This window comes from Myodes glareolus, chromosome 16 (assembly GCF_982192425.1).
Source record: "Myodes glareolus chromosome 16, mMyoGla1.1, whole genome shotgun sequence".
NCBI classification, from domain to species: domain Eukaryota; kingdom Metazoa; phylum Chordata; class Mammalia; order Rodentia; family Cricetidae; genus Myodes; species Myodes glareolus.
The window spans coordinates 55,338,142-55,352,334 of record NC_142041.1 but is presented as its reverse complement, the minus strand read 5'-3'; the positions used below and the strand labels follow the sequence as shown (position 1 = coordinate 55,352,334).

The window sequence follows — 14,193 nt, the reverse complement described above, 5'->3', positions numbered from 1 at the left end:
ACCCAAAACCTTTAAAAAGACTATAATACTTCTTTTCTCTTACATGTGTACTTTAAAATAATACTACTTTTACAGTGACATAAAGACATGCATGCTGAAATAAAATTAGCTGGATTATTAAATTTGCATGTAGGTGTAGGTGTATTATATTCATTGCAGCTAGAATTTTCTGTCTGTAGCTTAACCTACTTTCTGTGCACCTCTTTACTTTTGTCCTAACTCTGTTATTTCCCTGCTGCAAAATTCTTGACTGTCTCTTCCCTCTTCTACTTAAATTTAGGCCATTAGTAACTCCTGCATATTTTGTGTTCTTAAGTTGCAGCCATGTTTATCTCTGCTCGGGCCTTCCTGAGCCTTCGTTGATTACCAGTTTGTAGTCTTCTGGTGCTTTTCTAACTTCCCCTGTTAGGGTTTCTGTCTCCCGTGTTCTCTGCTTACCATCAGGTCTTCTCAACAGGAAGAAGGTAAGTAAGATACAGGAAAGACTCACCAACAGGCTGAGGCCGGCAGTGTTAGCAGACACGGGAGCTGGACTGGTCTGTAATTTCTTATTTTCTGTGCTGTGCCTTCATCTGCTGATTGCTTTTCAGGTGCTGCGATTATTTTTAACTTGTAGATTATATATTTTCCTCTGCATTGAGTAGATTTCCTTACTAGATTTTCCTAGAATGAGACATCCAGACATTGCAATGTTGTGCTTTTCTTCTGTGTATGGCTCATTATAAACCCTGCTTGGGTTCACATTCTGAAGGTTAATTCTCCTGTCAGCCACTTTAAGCCAGATAGCTATGAGTTGGGGTAATGGTTAGAGGCTCCTAAGTTTTAAAGTGCCTCACAGCTAATCTTACCTGGACAGTACTTTCCCTGTGGTGTCTTGGCTTACCTCTTACCGTACCGTAATCCTCGCTGCCACAGTAGGATTTGCCATAGGCCTTCCTACCCAGCATTATTTTTTTACTTTAAAGAGACTTTCTCGCTGGGTGTGGTGGCTTATGTCTGTGATCCTAGTATTCAGGAAATGAAGGCAAGAGGCCAGTTTGAGGCCAGCCTGGATTGCATAGCAAGGCCCTGTCTCAAAAATAAATAAATAAATCTTCCTGAAGGTGAAGGCTGGGAGGTTAAAAAAAAAAGAAGAGGAGAAAATCAATAACAGTAAAATACCTATAGTCCTAGCAATTGAAAGGCAGAGGCAGAAAGTTCAGGGGTTCAAGGCCAGCTTCAGGTACATGCCAAAAGAGGTTGCCTTGGGCTCTCTGAGACCTTGTCTCACCTCCGCTCTATCCCCAGTAAAGAAAGGAAATCAGTTGAGCACAGAAGCTTATTAACTGTAATAAATAATCAACCGCACTAAGCAAACAGATTCCTTTCTGACTGAGGAAGTTCAGCAAACAATGACCTGAGCCCCAGGCTGGAAGTTAGAGTTCTTCCAGATTCTTGGGGACAGTGCACTAATATGCAGCACGAACTCCCAACGTCTTCCGTCAGACTTCACCCCCCGAACCAGAAGAGTACGCCAAGGGATAATGGGATATAAATGTGTAAGTGCGTCGGAGGAGTCCACAATTGCCCGACTTGCAATACCAATGCCCTAAATGATGGTGTTACGGAATCATTTAGAGAGAAAAATGTGATATAATTAGTCCTTTATATAAAGTCATAGGCTTATATTCAGATCATGTATTTGTTAATTAAGTTACATTAAACCAGCCCTACAGTTATTTATAAAGTACTGGGAGAATTTAAATTTGAAGAGACTTTGAATCTGTTTAGTTCATGGCCACAGAGCAGAGTGACTGTCACAATTGAGGTCCCCTGCAAGACATGCCTCCCAAAGATCTGGAATCTGCAGGTAGGACCAGCATGGCACCTTCGCGGTAGGAATCTGCGCTGCTGGCTGACGTCTGTCGTTTTAGGTCTTTGTTTAGGTGGTAATGCCACAGAGAAGCTTTTAGTAATGTCTTCATGTCAAAATTTAAAAGTCCCCCAGACACCTCTCACTCGAGGTTTTCTGCAGCGGTCTTTGCATTTTATGATCTTTGTCTTTGTCTTGTCTGTTGTAGCTCGGAAGGTATCTGTTATATGTGTTTGCATAAGCTTAAGGAAAGGTGGCTTTCTTAAGTGAGTCATTATTGATGTTGGAGAGAATGTGGGGAGGCGGCAGTGGGGCCGGCGTCACTGCTGGTGACAGTGGCCTGGAGCTCGTGGCTCCCTAACTTGTCCCCCTGGCTTGTCCTCAGCATGCTTGTTCTAAATTGTGACAGCCTCCCCCCTCCAGGTGTTTTCAGGTTTCTGCTTAAAAACAAAAAAAAACAAAGCAAAACCCAGAGAGATGACCAAGAAGAAAGGTCATTTCTGTTTCCTTCTTCTAAATGCAGTAGACTGGAGCCAAAGTCCCAAGTAACTACAGAGATTTTATTTTCCCTGTGTTCTATTGGCCATATGTAGCTGGTCTCTTCAATTCACTAGACATGATAATATAACTGAATTCCATGTTGATTTGTGTTTGTGTGTCAAGGACATGTCTCAGTACCGTGCTCACCTGTAATCATGAGTTTAGATCCTTAGCACCCTCGTAAAGGGCGAGGTGTGGGCGAGCAAGTCTCAGATCCCAGAACTAAGGAGACAAGAGGACCCTAGAGCTTATTCGAGTAAATGGGTGAACTCTAGGTTCAGCAAGAGACCTTATCTCAAAAATACGGTTGGAAGGACTAGTGCTGTAGTGCGGTGGTGGTGTGTACCTCACATGCAGGAGGCCCTGTGTTCACCATCACCATGACCAAAAATGAAACAAAAGAAGTGGAGAGCCAGTGAGAATGGCATTTGACCTCTCTCTCACACATACTCACAAATACACACGCACACAGACACACACACACACACACAACAGGAGGGGGAAGGTAGGAGGTGGGGGAGAAGCATGTACACACATATACCAGGTAACCCTTTGTTTGCTTGAAATCCAGCCCCCCTTTCCTTTGTTCCTTAAGAACTGTCCGTGAGAGCATAGCTCATTGGTAGAACTTTCGCTAGCTTGTGCAAGGCCCTACTGTTGTTTCCCAGTACCTCAAATAATACTATTACAAACCTGTTCAGCTTAGACTCTGGCGTGCTTGTTAAATCGTAATGGAAGTTGACAGCTTGACTGTTCTCTCCTTGGCATTTGCCAAAGCCCATTGACGTCACCAGCCAGGGGATGTGGTTTCTGCAACGTCTGGGCCCTGTAACACATGGAATGCTTCCTTAGTGTTTCCACGTCTGCGCGGATGCAGTTATTGGCATTTTTTCTCGTGCCTCACAGTACTATTTCAGCCCAGGAAAATGTCTTACCCATTACTCCGGCTCTGTTTTTTTTCCTTCAGTACCGCCCTCCACCAGGGCTGGGGAGCAGGGGCATTTGCACGGCAGCCTCGAAGCTCTTGGCTTTAGGCTTTCACTTGTATTTATTGTTCATTCCTCCTCGCCGGCTGCTCCTGCTCATACTAGATACTGGGGTGTTTTTATCGTGTTGAATTGACTGGAGCTCTGTATCTTCTACCAATCAGAGTTAGAGGGTCTCATTTACAGTTCCCCAGAGATAATCTTTATTAGCTTCACCCAAGTTCAGATACTTGCTGCTTTTCTTTTGAGTTGAGCCTTTTACATCGTCTTTATTACAACTGCCTGTTGGAACACACAAAACTCTTTCCCATAGTTCCTCGAGTATATTGGCTTTGGGTTGTTTCCTATTATTGTAACAAGGCTGTGTTAGGCGTAGATTGTTTGCTTCATACGTACATGATATGAAAAACATCTGTGTCTGTGTGTGCCTTGGGCTTTCCAGTTCAGATCAGGCTGGCTTCATTGTCTTAGGTTAGCTTGGCTCCTGTGTGCAGCAGCTGTGGGAGGCTGTCTGCTGTGTTTAGCAGCTGCTGGTGCTTTCTGCCTCTTAAGCCCTGATGTTTGCTGGGCACTTTCCTCACCTATCCGTCCGTCTTTGCTTTCCTCCTCGCTGTCCCACTGCCCGTCATTACCTTCCTGTTCACAGGCTGGTTTGTTTGGATGATTGATTGGTCTGCTCAGGCATCTCTGTCTTCTCTGATTTAGTGTCTTATTCAAATGTTAACATCCAGCCTGCACTTGTAGCTGTGCCCTTACAGACCAAGGCAATACTTTGAAGTTTCTAAGTTGGTTGACTCCGACATATTTGTCTTGAAATCACACCTGCTTCTTTTAAAGACAGTCTTTCTTGAATTCACAGAGCTGTCGTTGAAACAAGGCTGGCAAGGCTGGTACAGGTGCTAAAGGTGCACACGGCAGCATGCTCGTGCACGCTCGTGCGTGCGCACACACGCACACACAAACACACACACATGAACTGTGTTCTTTTTTCCTGCCAGTGACCTAAGTTCCTATCCCTCTTAGTATTAGTCCCTTACCAGCTGGCCATGTTGATGCACTGGGAAATGTCACTCTAGTTTCCAGAATGTTCTCAGACATCTGCATTTAAGAGCCATTGGTTTTCATTGTCTTGTCTCAGACGTGAAAGAAGTGAGTATTCTCAGTATCTTGATAGCTTCATTGCATAAACTAAGGGGTTGATACGGGTTCGGTTGAGCGGTGCTGCTCTTCTGGACTCTGCAGAGCTGGAGCAGCTGAGATTCACCGTGATGGGATTTCACAGCTGCGCTCTGAAGGAGGTGTGCACAAAAGCACCGTGTTTCCTTCCCTGGCTCTCCCAGCTCATTGCTCAGAACTAAGAATCGCAGGTACATAGCCAAGTTCAAGGCCCGAGCATTAAATAGCCTATGTTCCGGCCTGAGAAGTGGAGACACCCAACAGCAACAATCCTGCCTCAAAGAGTTTTGCATCTCTTATTTAATTGTTAAATCATCAGAGTGAACATTAATTCCGTGAGCCTGGGTTGTAAGAATCGCTTGAGGGGAAGGCACTGGTGATGCCTTTCATGCTTACAGAGTTGATGTCATTTGAGATCGTGAGGGGCCCACTTTTCCATAGCGAGCCTACACTTCTTACTCATTTTAAAGTTCTGAGACTATTTTGAAATCTTGTAAATGTGCAGTTGGTTCTGAAGTCCTCACATATACAGTGGTTTTCAGCATTCAATATGTGACCGTGAAAAAGAAATCTGGTCTTAAAAATTAAAAGTATATAAGTCAATGTGCTTAAAGTATTTAATGTTCATCATTACCATCTTAATATAAGTATAGCTTATACTTTATATCTATAGAGTGCTTGCTTCTTCCCGGAGCTGTGCAGAAGCACTCTGCATGTTCTCTCATGGTCTCTGCCCTCAGTCCTCAGAGGCCTGTTTGCCTGATAAAGAACTGGAGACCGTTCAGAGACTGTGAATGACCTCTTTTCTGTCCCAAAGCCAGTGACAGAGCAGGGATTCGGGCTTGGATGAGTCCTTATTCGAAACCCATCTTTTCCCACCCTGTCATCGCTCAGCGCAGCCTAGAGCGGTGTTCCCCCATCTAGCCATATATGCCAAGTCTAAATTCTTCTAACAAAGCTTCCCACAGATACATTTACTCATTTTTTTTAATAAATGACTTTAAGATAACTTTTTTTTTATGGAAACTAAGGGAAGGAAAGGAAAGGTTAGAATACCAGAACGTATTTGGAATTTTTATTCACTGTTTTTTCAATATAGTATTGACCCGGACGAGAGCTAAAACCTTAAAGCACTTAGTTATGAAAATGAAGCACTGAGCAGTAATTTCCCATAGTAACTCCTAGATGTGTCTGATTTGTGCAGAGCCAGCGGTTCCAGTGCGCCCCCTTGTGGATTACTAAAGCAGTGGTCTGTTTTAGGAGCAAGGGCCTTTGTGAAGGACATTGCTGATCAGCTGTGCCCTGCTGGGTGAGGTTTGTGTAGTAGAAAAGCATCTGCAGGAGAGTTGGGAGCTCATTGTAGCCCCTCGCTAGCCCCTTCCTCAGCCTGGGGCCTGTCCTTCCTCTGTACTTTCTGATGTGATGAGGGAAAAAGAATGGCATGTTTTTAAAAATCACCGACTGTTCTCTTTATTTTTTGATCCAGAAGAGTGGGAAAAGGATGTCTGGACACAGTACCCATGCCCTTGGCATTGGTGGTGCTGGTTGGTCTGTTCGGGGTTACGGCTCAGGCCGGTGGTGCTTTATAAGGCCAGCACTCTCTGATAATAACGTAAACTTCTTATGCCAGGCTTTCCAAGCTGTATCAGAATATAGCTAACTGTGAAAACGAGAACAAGCCTGGGAAGCAAATAGCCCAAGCTGATGGTGGCTGTGCTTTAATAAGATAAGTTTAGCCTTCTGTCTGTTGGGCTGTGAAGCGAATGCTGACTCACTTGGTGCTTCAGAATGAGCTCATCAGGGTATTGCTAATAGGGTTGGGTTTTGTGTAATTTGGCCAGAGGATGAGCTTTTTAATAATTATCCAAATGAAGGGTACTGGATTCTTTCCCATTCCCAAATGCCGCCTCTTTCATATATTTCTAAATGCAATTATTCATTCGGCCTGAAATCTCCCTCTACTGGGACATGAGGTATAACTAAGTTGAAAGACAAGCTGAGTGCAACTTTCCCAACTTAAACCTTATTGATTGCCCCAGAAGATGTCAAGATGTCTCCACCGGAGTTTTCAGTGTCAGGACCTCGCTTCTAGTTACTAGAGAGACATTGGGGGGGGGCGGTGAGGAGGGAGGTGGTCAGAGAGTGACCCAGTGTGAAGAAAATACACATTTCCAACAGTGTTATAGTGATGGCTCTTTTATTATTGATTTATAGTTCCCAAACCCTTTATTAGATTGTATTTTGGAAGCTCTCACAGGACAATTCTAGAAACTTCTTTATTTCACTTACAGAAATCTCATTCTCTAGCAAGGCCTGTGTGTTAGACACTAGTGGTATAAACTTTTTTATCTGACCTACTTCTGAGGATTTCTTGTAAGGGAGTTGGGCTGTGTAGAGGGATCGCACACAACACTTACCATTACAGGGTTCTTTATGAGAAAAGTGGAAATCCGAAAAGGTTTAGCAGGCACCACCTTCTGTGCACCTGCAGTCTCTCACACACTAACAGACTTCATAGTCTTCCTGCTTCTGCAGCGGATGGACAAAGGCAGAAACCCACAGCCAGACACTGTGTCGAGAGTGAGAACCCTTGAAACACTCAGCTCTAATCCGGACGTCTCCATCAAATCCCTCCTCTCAGAGCTCAGGGAACCCCAAGGAAGGGGAGGCAGAAAGAGTGTAAGAGGCAGAGGGGACGGAGAGCAAGGCCCTTTGCATTAACGTGAGCAAGGCTCCTATGAGCTCACAGAGACCGAAGCAGCATACACAGGGCCTTCACGGGTCCACACCAGGTCCGGTGTGTGTGTGTGTGTGTGTGTGTGTGTGTGTGTGTGTGTGTGTGTGTGTGTGTGGTGTGTGTGTGATGGCATTCAGGGACTCCTGAGTGTGCAAATGAGTGGCCTCTGATTCTTGTGCCTTCTCTGGGACCCTTTTCGTTCTGTTTGTCAGGTCCAACTCTGATGTGATAGTTTCTGTCTTCCTCTATTTTGTTATATTTAATATTATCCCTTAGAAGCCTATCCATTTCTAATTAGAGACAGAAAGGGAGTGGATTTGGATGGAAGGGGAGGAACTGGGAGGAGGAGAGGGAAGGGAATCCGTAACCAGGGTATTTTGTATGGAAAAAGAAAATATAAAGAAAAAAATTATGATCTTCCTTTGTGGACCACTTTGATTCTTTCTTATTTAATGTATTTTTAAGTTTATAGTGGTTACCTTGAGAATTACAAGCAGACTCTTTAAAAAAAATGATTTTTAAATATTTTATTGTGTTTGTGTACCAGTGCCCAGGAAGGAGTTTTTAGCGACTATAACTAGTTTGTTTGTTTTGCTTTTTGGATCTTTTTACTTTTCGATAAAATACCCTGGCAAGAGCAGCTTGAGGGGGTAGAGGTTCCGTCCAGCTGCCGCTCCAGGTTGCAGTCGTCAAGGCAGGCGCACAGTGGGTTTCCGGAGTCTGACCGCACGCATTTCCTCACCCGGAGTCCAGAAGCAGAGAGCGATGGCCGCAGCAGGCGCCCAGCTCCCTTTCTCCACCCTTTTCCTGATCACCATTAGCCGGGTCTTCCTGCATTGGTTAACTCAGGCAGGATAACACCTCCCACACAGGTGTACATGAAGCGAGGGCTTAGTCTCCCACATGTTTCTAGATTTTTTTTCCAATTAACAATTAATATTAATCATTAAAAAAGTGAGGATTCGGCCCACATAGAAAGCAGCCAGGAAGGTCAGAACGTCTGTGAGAGCCACAGAAGAACATCTTATCCCGACCGAGAAGGACAGCATGACTATTGTAAGCACCTACAGCTAACAACGGTCTGCAGATGTGTCCACACACAGTGGTACGTAGCTGGAGAGAGAAGAAGGCAGTTTCTCTGGAATAGAGACTTTCCCATCCCAATTCTAGCAGCAGGTGGATGCTACTGATTGCTAAATTCCATAGTCTGATTGTGGTGCCGAATAAATGCCAGGGAGGGAGAAGGAGAGGAAAGAGACGAGCCAAGGTAAATGAGAAAGTAGAGGAACTGACTAAGGAGTATGACTGGGGGAGCCAGCACACACACAGAAACTCCCGCTCCTGAGCGCATGCAGAGGACTGGGTAACGCAGTAACTTTTAGATGGTGGAAGGAGTGGACTATGGAGCTGAGGTGCAGCGCTAAATAACCCGTCTCTTGTTCCTTTGGTGCCCAAAGAATCTGGGTTATTCTGACAGCAGAGGAAAGAAGCTTACTGCATTCAGTGAAAGGACACACTGTATCCAGTGAAGAGCCAGAGACCCCAGAGCTTTTCTCTTTAGAGAGTTTTTTATTGTTATCCTTTACAGCCTTTCCAGGATATAAACAAATTTATGCCTTGTTCTTTTTCTTATAGTTAAAATTATCTTTAAAATATTGGAAACAGTTGAGAGTGTTGTTACTGTAGTTGTCTGTAGCTCCTGTATGACTGTGATTCAGCTTCGGTGTGTGTGCTTGCTTCCGGTTTCATATTTATATAGTGTGCTGAAGCAGCAGAATGAGGAGTAGTAGTTAATGAAAATTCTAAACCCAGATGCTCTCCTAGCTTTCTAAAGCCTGTCAAAGCTGATCCTTACTCTTTCTTAGTTCCTCAATTCAAAATACAGATAAAGAACCGTTTGTGACAGTTAGTGAATTTAAAAAATACATGTATGTGGGGCTGAAGAAATGCCTCAGCAATTAAGAGCACTGGCTACCCTTCAAGAGGACCTGGGTTCAATTCCCAGCACCCACATGATGGCTCACGACTGTCCTTAAGTGCAGTCCCAAGAAAGCCAGTGCTCTTCTGACCTCTTCAGTACTGTGCACACCAGGTGCACATGCATCCGTGCAGACAGAGTGCCCACACACACCAGGTGCACATGCATCCGTGCAGACAGAGTGCCCACACACACCAGGTGCACATGCATCCGTGCAGACAGAGTGCCCACACACACCAGGTGCACATGCATCCGTGCAGACAGAGTGCCCACACACACCAGGTGCACATGCATCCGTGCAGACAGAGTGCCCACACACACCAGGTGCACATGCATCCGTGCAGACAGAGTGCCCACACACACCAGGTGCACATGCATCCGTGCAGACAGAGTGCCCACACACACCAGGTGCACATGCATCCGTGCAGACAGAGTGCCCACACACACCAGGTGCACATGCATCCGTGCAGACAGAGTGCCCACACACACCAGGTGCACATGCATCCGTGCAGACAGAGTGCCCACACACACCAGGTGCACATGCATCCGTGCAGACAGAGTGCCCACACACACCAGGTGCACATGCATCCGTGCAGACAGAGTGCCCACACACACCAGGTGCACATGCATCCGTGCAGACAGAGTGCCCACACACACCAGGTGCACATGCATCCGTGCAGACAGAGTGCCCACACACACCAGGTGCACATGCATCCGTGCAGACAGAGTGCCCACACACACCAGGTGCACATGCATCCGTGCAGACAGAGTGCCCACACACACCAGGTGCACATGCATCCGTGCAGACAGAGTGCCCACACACACCAGGTGCACATGCATCCGTGCAGACAGAGTGCCCACACACACCAGGTGCACATGCATCCGTGCAGACAGAGTGCCCACACACACCAGGTGCACATGCATCCGTGCAGACAGAGTGCCCACACACACCAGGTGCACATGCATCCGTGCAGACAGAGTGCCCACACACACCAGGTGCACATGCATCCGTGCAGACAGAGTGCCCACACACACCAGGTGCACATGCATCCGTGCAGACAGAGTGCCCACACACACCAGGTGCACATGCATCCGTGCAGACAGAGTGCCCACACACACCAGGTGCACATGCATCCGTGCAGACAGAGTGCCCACACACACCAGGTGCACATGCATCCGTGCAGACAGAGTGCCCACACACACCAGGTGCACATGCATCCGTGCAGACAGAGTGCCCACACACACCAGGTGCACATGCATCCGTGCAGACAGAGTGCCCACACACACCAGGTGCACATGCATCCGTGCAGACAGAGTGCCCACACACACCAGGTGCACATGCATCCGTGCAGACAGAGTGCCCACACACACCAGGTGCACATGCATCCGTGCAGACAAAGTGCCCACACACACCAGGTGCACATGCATCCCTACAAAGTGCCCACACACACCAGATGCACATGCATCCGTGCAGACAAAGTGCCCACACACACCAGGTGCACATGCATCCGTGCAGACAAAGTGCCCACACACACCAGGTGCACATGCATCCGTGCAGACAAAGTGCCCACACACACCAGGTGCACATGTACAAAGTGCCCATACAGAAAAAGTAAAGGGACAAATTTAAGTGCTTGTATGTAACACATTTTACGGACTTGCATGGAACTCGGAGTGTTTCAAAGGCAGCCTCTGCGGGTTTCGCCTGGTTTTCATCGCTGCTCCCTCTCTTTCAGCTCAATCTGAAATTGAAGCCTCAGTCTCCGCCAGGAACATCAGAAGACTCCTAAGCTTCCAGCGCTATCTCAGATCCTCGCGCTTTTTCCGGGGCGCCACAGTCTCTAGTTCTCTAAACATTCTAGATGACAACTATAACGGACAAGCCAAGGTGTGTGCACCTTCCTCAGAAAGATTTGAGTTGCTTCCTGAGTTACTGGAGCCACCTCCCAAAAATGCTGAGTAGATGTAACAGAGCAAGGAAGATGCTGAGAACCGTAGTGAACGCATTTGCATTTACTATAACATTGAGTAATGAGGGATCCGCAGAGCAGTTACTGTAATCTGGAGTTCGTCACTGGCGGGTGGGAGAGATGGCCAGATCTGCTGCCTCCCTGGTCTAGGTACGGAAGCTGGGTCTGCGCGGTGCAAGGGTCAGAGATGCTTCTCTCAGCCACGTCCTCACCGAAGAAATATTTCCTTCACTCCTACGATGTCACAGGAGATTTCATAGTAGGATCGAAGTGAAATAGGCTTGTTTGTTATCAAATGGGATTTTATATAATCTTGAATTTTAGTTTATTTGATTTTTTTTTGCTTAAGTTTTATAGGTCAGATTTTCTAAACTTATGTAGCATGGTCCTAGGGTATGTTCTTTGAAGTCATATTAAAATTTAAAGAAATGAGCATTTCCCCACTTGAGGAGTCAGTGAGAACTTGATCCCCTGATCAGTGAGAAATTTGATCCCCTGAAATTTAAACTGTTCATGCCGTCCGCTGTTGCGGTGTTGCCGGCTGTGGCCGCTGTGTCACCCTGGTGTCGCTGAGGTGTTTGTTCACCCTTGTGCACCACAGTGAGCTTTGGGATACAAAATAAAAGAGTTTACTGTAAAAGTCCACAAAATATGGACTTAGGTAGGTTTGTTTACCTCACGTACATATTATCCTAAAACTTAATTGATTGATTCTATTTTTAATTTTGAATGATATTTAAAGATCATCAGTAAATACCCCATAATTCAGGGGTCTTTTTAAAAAACTGGTTAGCAAGTCAAGTGTGGGCGTGTACTCTGAAGACAGAGGGAGGCAGATCTCTGAGTTTGAGGCCAGCCTGGTCTACATCCTGAGTTCCAAGATAGCCAGGGCTATATAGTGAGACCTTTTTGAATTGTGGTGTGGTGTGGGTTCTGTGCCCACCCCCAAGTCCCAGAGGTCCAACTCCTCAGTCCCCATCACAGCGTTCCGCTCTAACTGAGCAAGTTAGTTACGTCTGCCTGTTTCCGTGGTGTATGTGGGGATCGGCGGCGAGGCCTACTCAGTTGTTAGTGAGGACTCGGTGGCCATTATCACTCCTTAGCAGAGTTTTAAATCTGGTTTGAGAGTATGCAGCATATGGGCTATATGCTGGCAAATTATTTCAGAATTCTCCTAAGTTTATAAATCATAGGAACGAGTTGAAAGACTGACCTGCCCTATGCATAATTAACTGAAAAACAAAATAATTTGTTTTCAAATGAAGCTTTATTTCTGTAGACACTTTTTGAGCCAGTTGTAAAGTCTTAAGGAAAAGGAGAGTGAAGGGGCGCACCTGTAATCGTAGCATGCAGGAGGCTGATGCAGGAGAATTGCCATGAGTTGTGGAGCAGCTGGGGCTGCACAGTGGAACCCTGCCTCAAAAACTAGAAAATAGCTTTTCTGGGGGTAATGAGCCCTACAAGGACGTGCCTCTCGCGGAGGATGGATCTCCTTCACCCTCTCTGGAAGAGGAGAAGGGGAAACACAAGAAAAGTCGCCTGGTGCAGAACCCCAGTTCTTACTTTATGAACGTGAAATGCCAAGGGTGCTGTAAAATCACGCCGTCTTTCTTGTGTGCTGGCCGCTCCTACAGGTGGAAAAGCAAGACTAAGGACACCTGATTTAAGATGAGTGGGAATCATCCCAGTAACACAATTTGGATTAAGAAGAAAAAAATGCTAGAAAATAAAATGAACAAAGGCCAATTGTCCTTAGTGTTCCTCAAAGCAGATAGACCACGTTTCATTTCCGTTAACTTTGTTATGGACGGGCTGGAGAAAGTGGGTGTCACTGAGGTTAAATTACAGTAGAGATGTTTGCTTTTCATTTCAGTGTATGCTGGACAAGGTTGGGAACTGGAATTTCGATATCTTTCTGTTTGATAGACTAACAAATGGTAAGTGACGCGTGTGACCTGCTCCAGCACTGGAGTCCTCTGGGGAAACCTGGACGTGCTGCCTGCGTCCCTGCTTTCATCCACTTCGGCTGTGAGCCCAGTGCCAGCGTTTGTCCTTGTTAGTGACTTTTCAAAGCCAGCAGAAATCATTTCACTAATTTTTGCTTTGGTTTTTAGTTCTTGGGCGTAATCAAAAGTCACCATGACTTGGCTAATTGGTGGTTACACTGCCGTTTTTAATAACTCGAACTGAGTCTCACTGTAGTCTTGATTTTCCCGTTCAAGTTTCTTTAACACGTGACGGTTACACTGCCGTCTTTGGACGCAGTATTCCCGTGCGGGGCTCCCCCAGAGGCGTGCTTGATCAGTTGGTCTTTCTCAGGCTTTCCCCATCTTCTGCAGAGGCTTAGCATGTTGTCCGCAGCCTCCCTCTGACCCTCCTTCCCCATACCGGAGAAGAACCTGTAGCTCAGGTGGGGCTCTCAGTAACAAATTAAGAGTGGTTTAGAGAAATTTCTCACAGGTCCTTCTAGTCTGCCGTGCCCCAGCCCGTTTTATGTGCTGTTGGCATTGCCTTTTCTTTTTATTTTCTTTGGGATCCAAAATTAGATTCTATTTGGAAACCTTTTTTGTTTAGAATGAAGTCTTTGGCAGAATTCTTGGTGATGCTAGCTGTATCTGCCCCTTTTGTCTAAGTAGATTTTTAATAAACGACGCATGTGAGACAGAAGCTACAGTGTTTCTGTTGGCCAGGGGGGACTAATGTATGTGCCCCCTGCTGTACTCTGAAGATACCTGCTTTTCTGCTGAAAACATGTGTACATACTTATGGAGCTGTGTTTGCACATGTTGGAGTGCACACGTGGAAGCCAGAGGACACCTCGCTGAAGCGGGTTCTCTCTCCTGAGCCGCTGGCTTCCGTCTCAGTCGAGTTTGCATCTGCACACTCCTTTACCCACTGAGCTGTCTCGCTGCCCTGCTTTCCTTATTCACTCTGGATGAAGAAACACAGCTCTG

General features: G+C 46.1%; 1 protein-coding gene and 1 long non-coding RNA gene across 5 annotated transcripts in view; one reads left to right on the top strand and one right to left on the bottom strand.

The window, feature by feature from the left end:
- Pde7a (phosphodiesterase 7A) overlaps window positions 1-14,193 on the top strand; it is a 92,684-nt gene that overhangs the window by 59,449 nt on the left and 19,042 nt on the right. For all 4 annotated transcript variants that reach the window (XR_015735126.1, XR_015735127.1, XM_087897223.1 and 1 more), the window contains exons 4-5: window positions 11,006-11,157; window positions 13,113-13,176. Coding sequence is in view for 2 of the 4 variants with exons in the window: in XM_087897223.1 (XP_087753349.1) it covers window positions 11,006-11,157; window positions 13,113-13,176 (216 nt within the window). In the remaining 2 variants the exon portion in view is untranslated. The remainder of the gene's footprint in view (window positions 1-11,005; window positions 11,158-13,112; window positions 13,177-14,193) is intronic.
- LOC125391225 (uncharacterized) lies at window positions 497-3,572 on the bottom strand. The gene is made up of 3 exons (XR_015735129.1): window positions 3,328-3,572; window positions 3,086-3,218; window positions 497-663 (listed from the first exon to the last, which is right to left on the bottom strand). It is a non-coding gene; the product is annotated as an uncharacterized LOC125391225 (long non-coding RNA).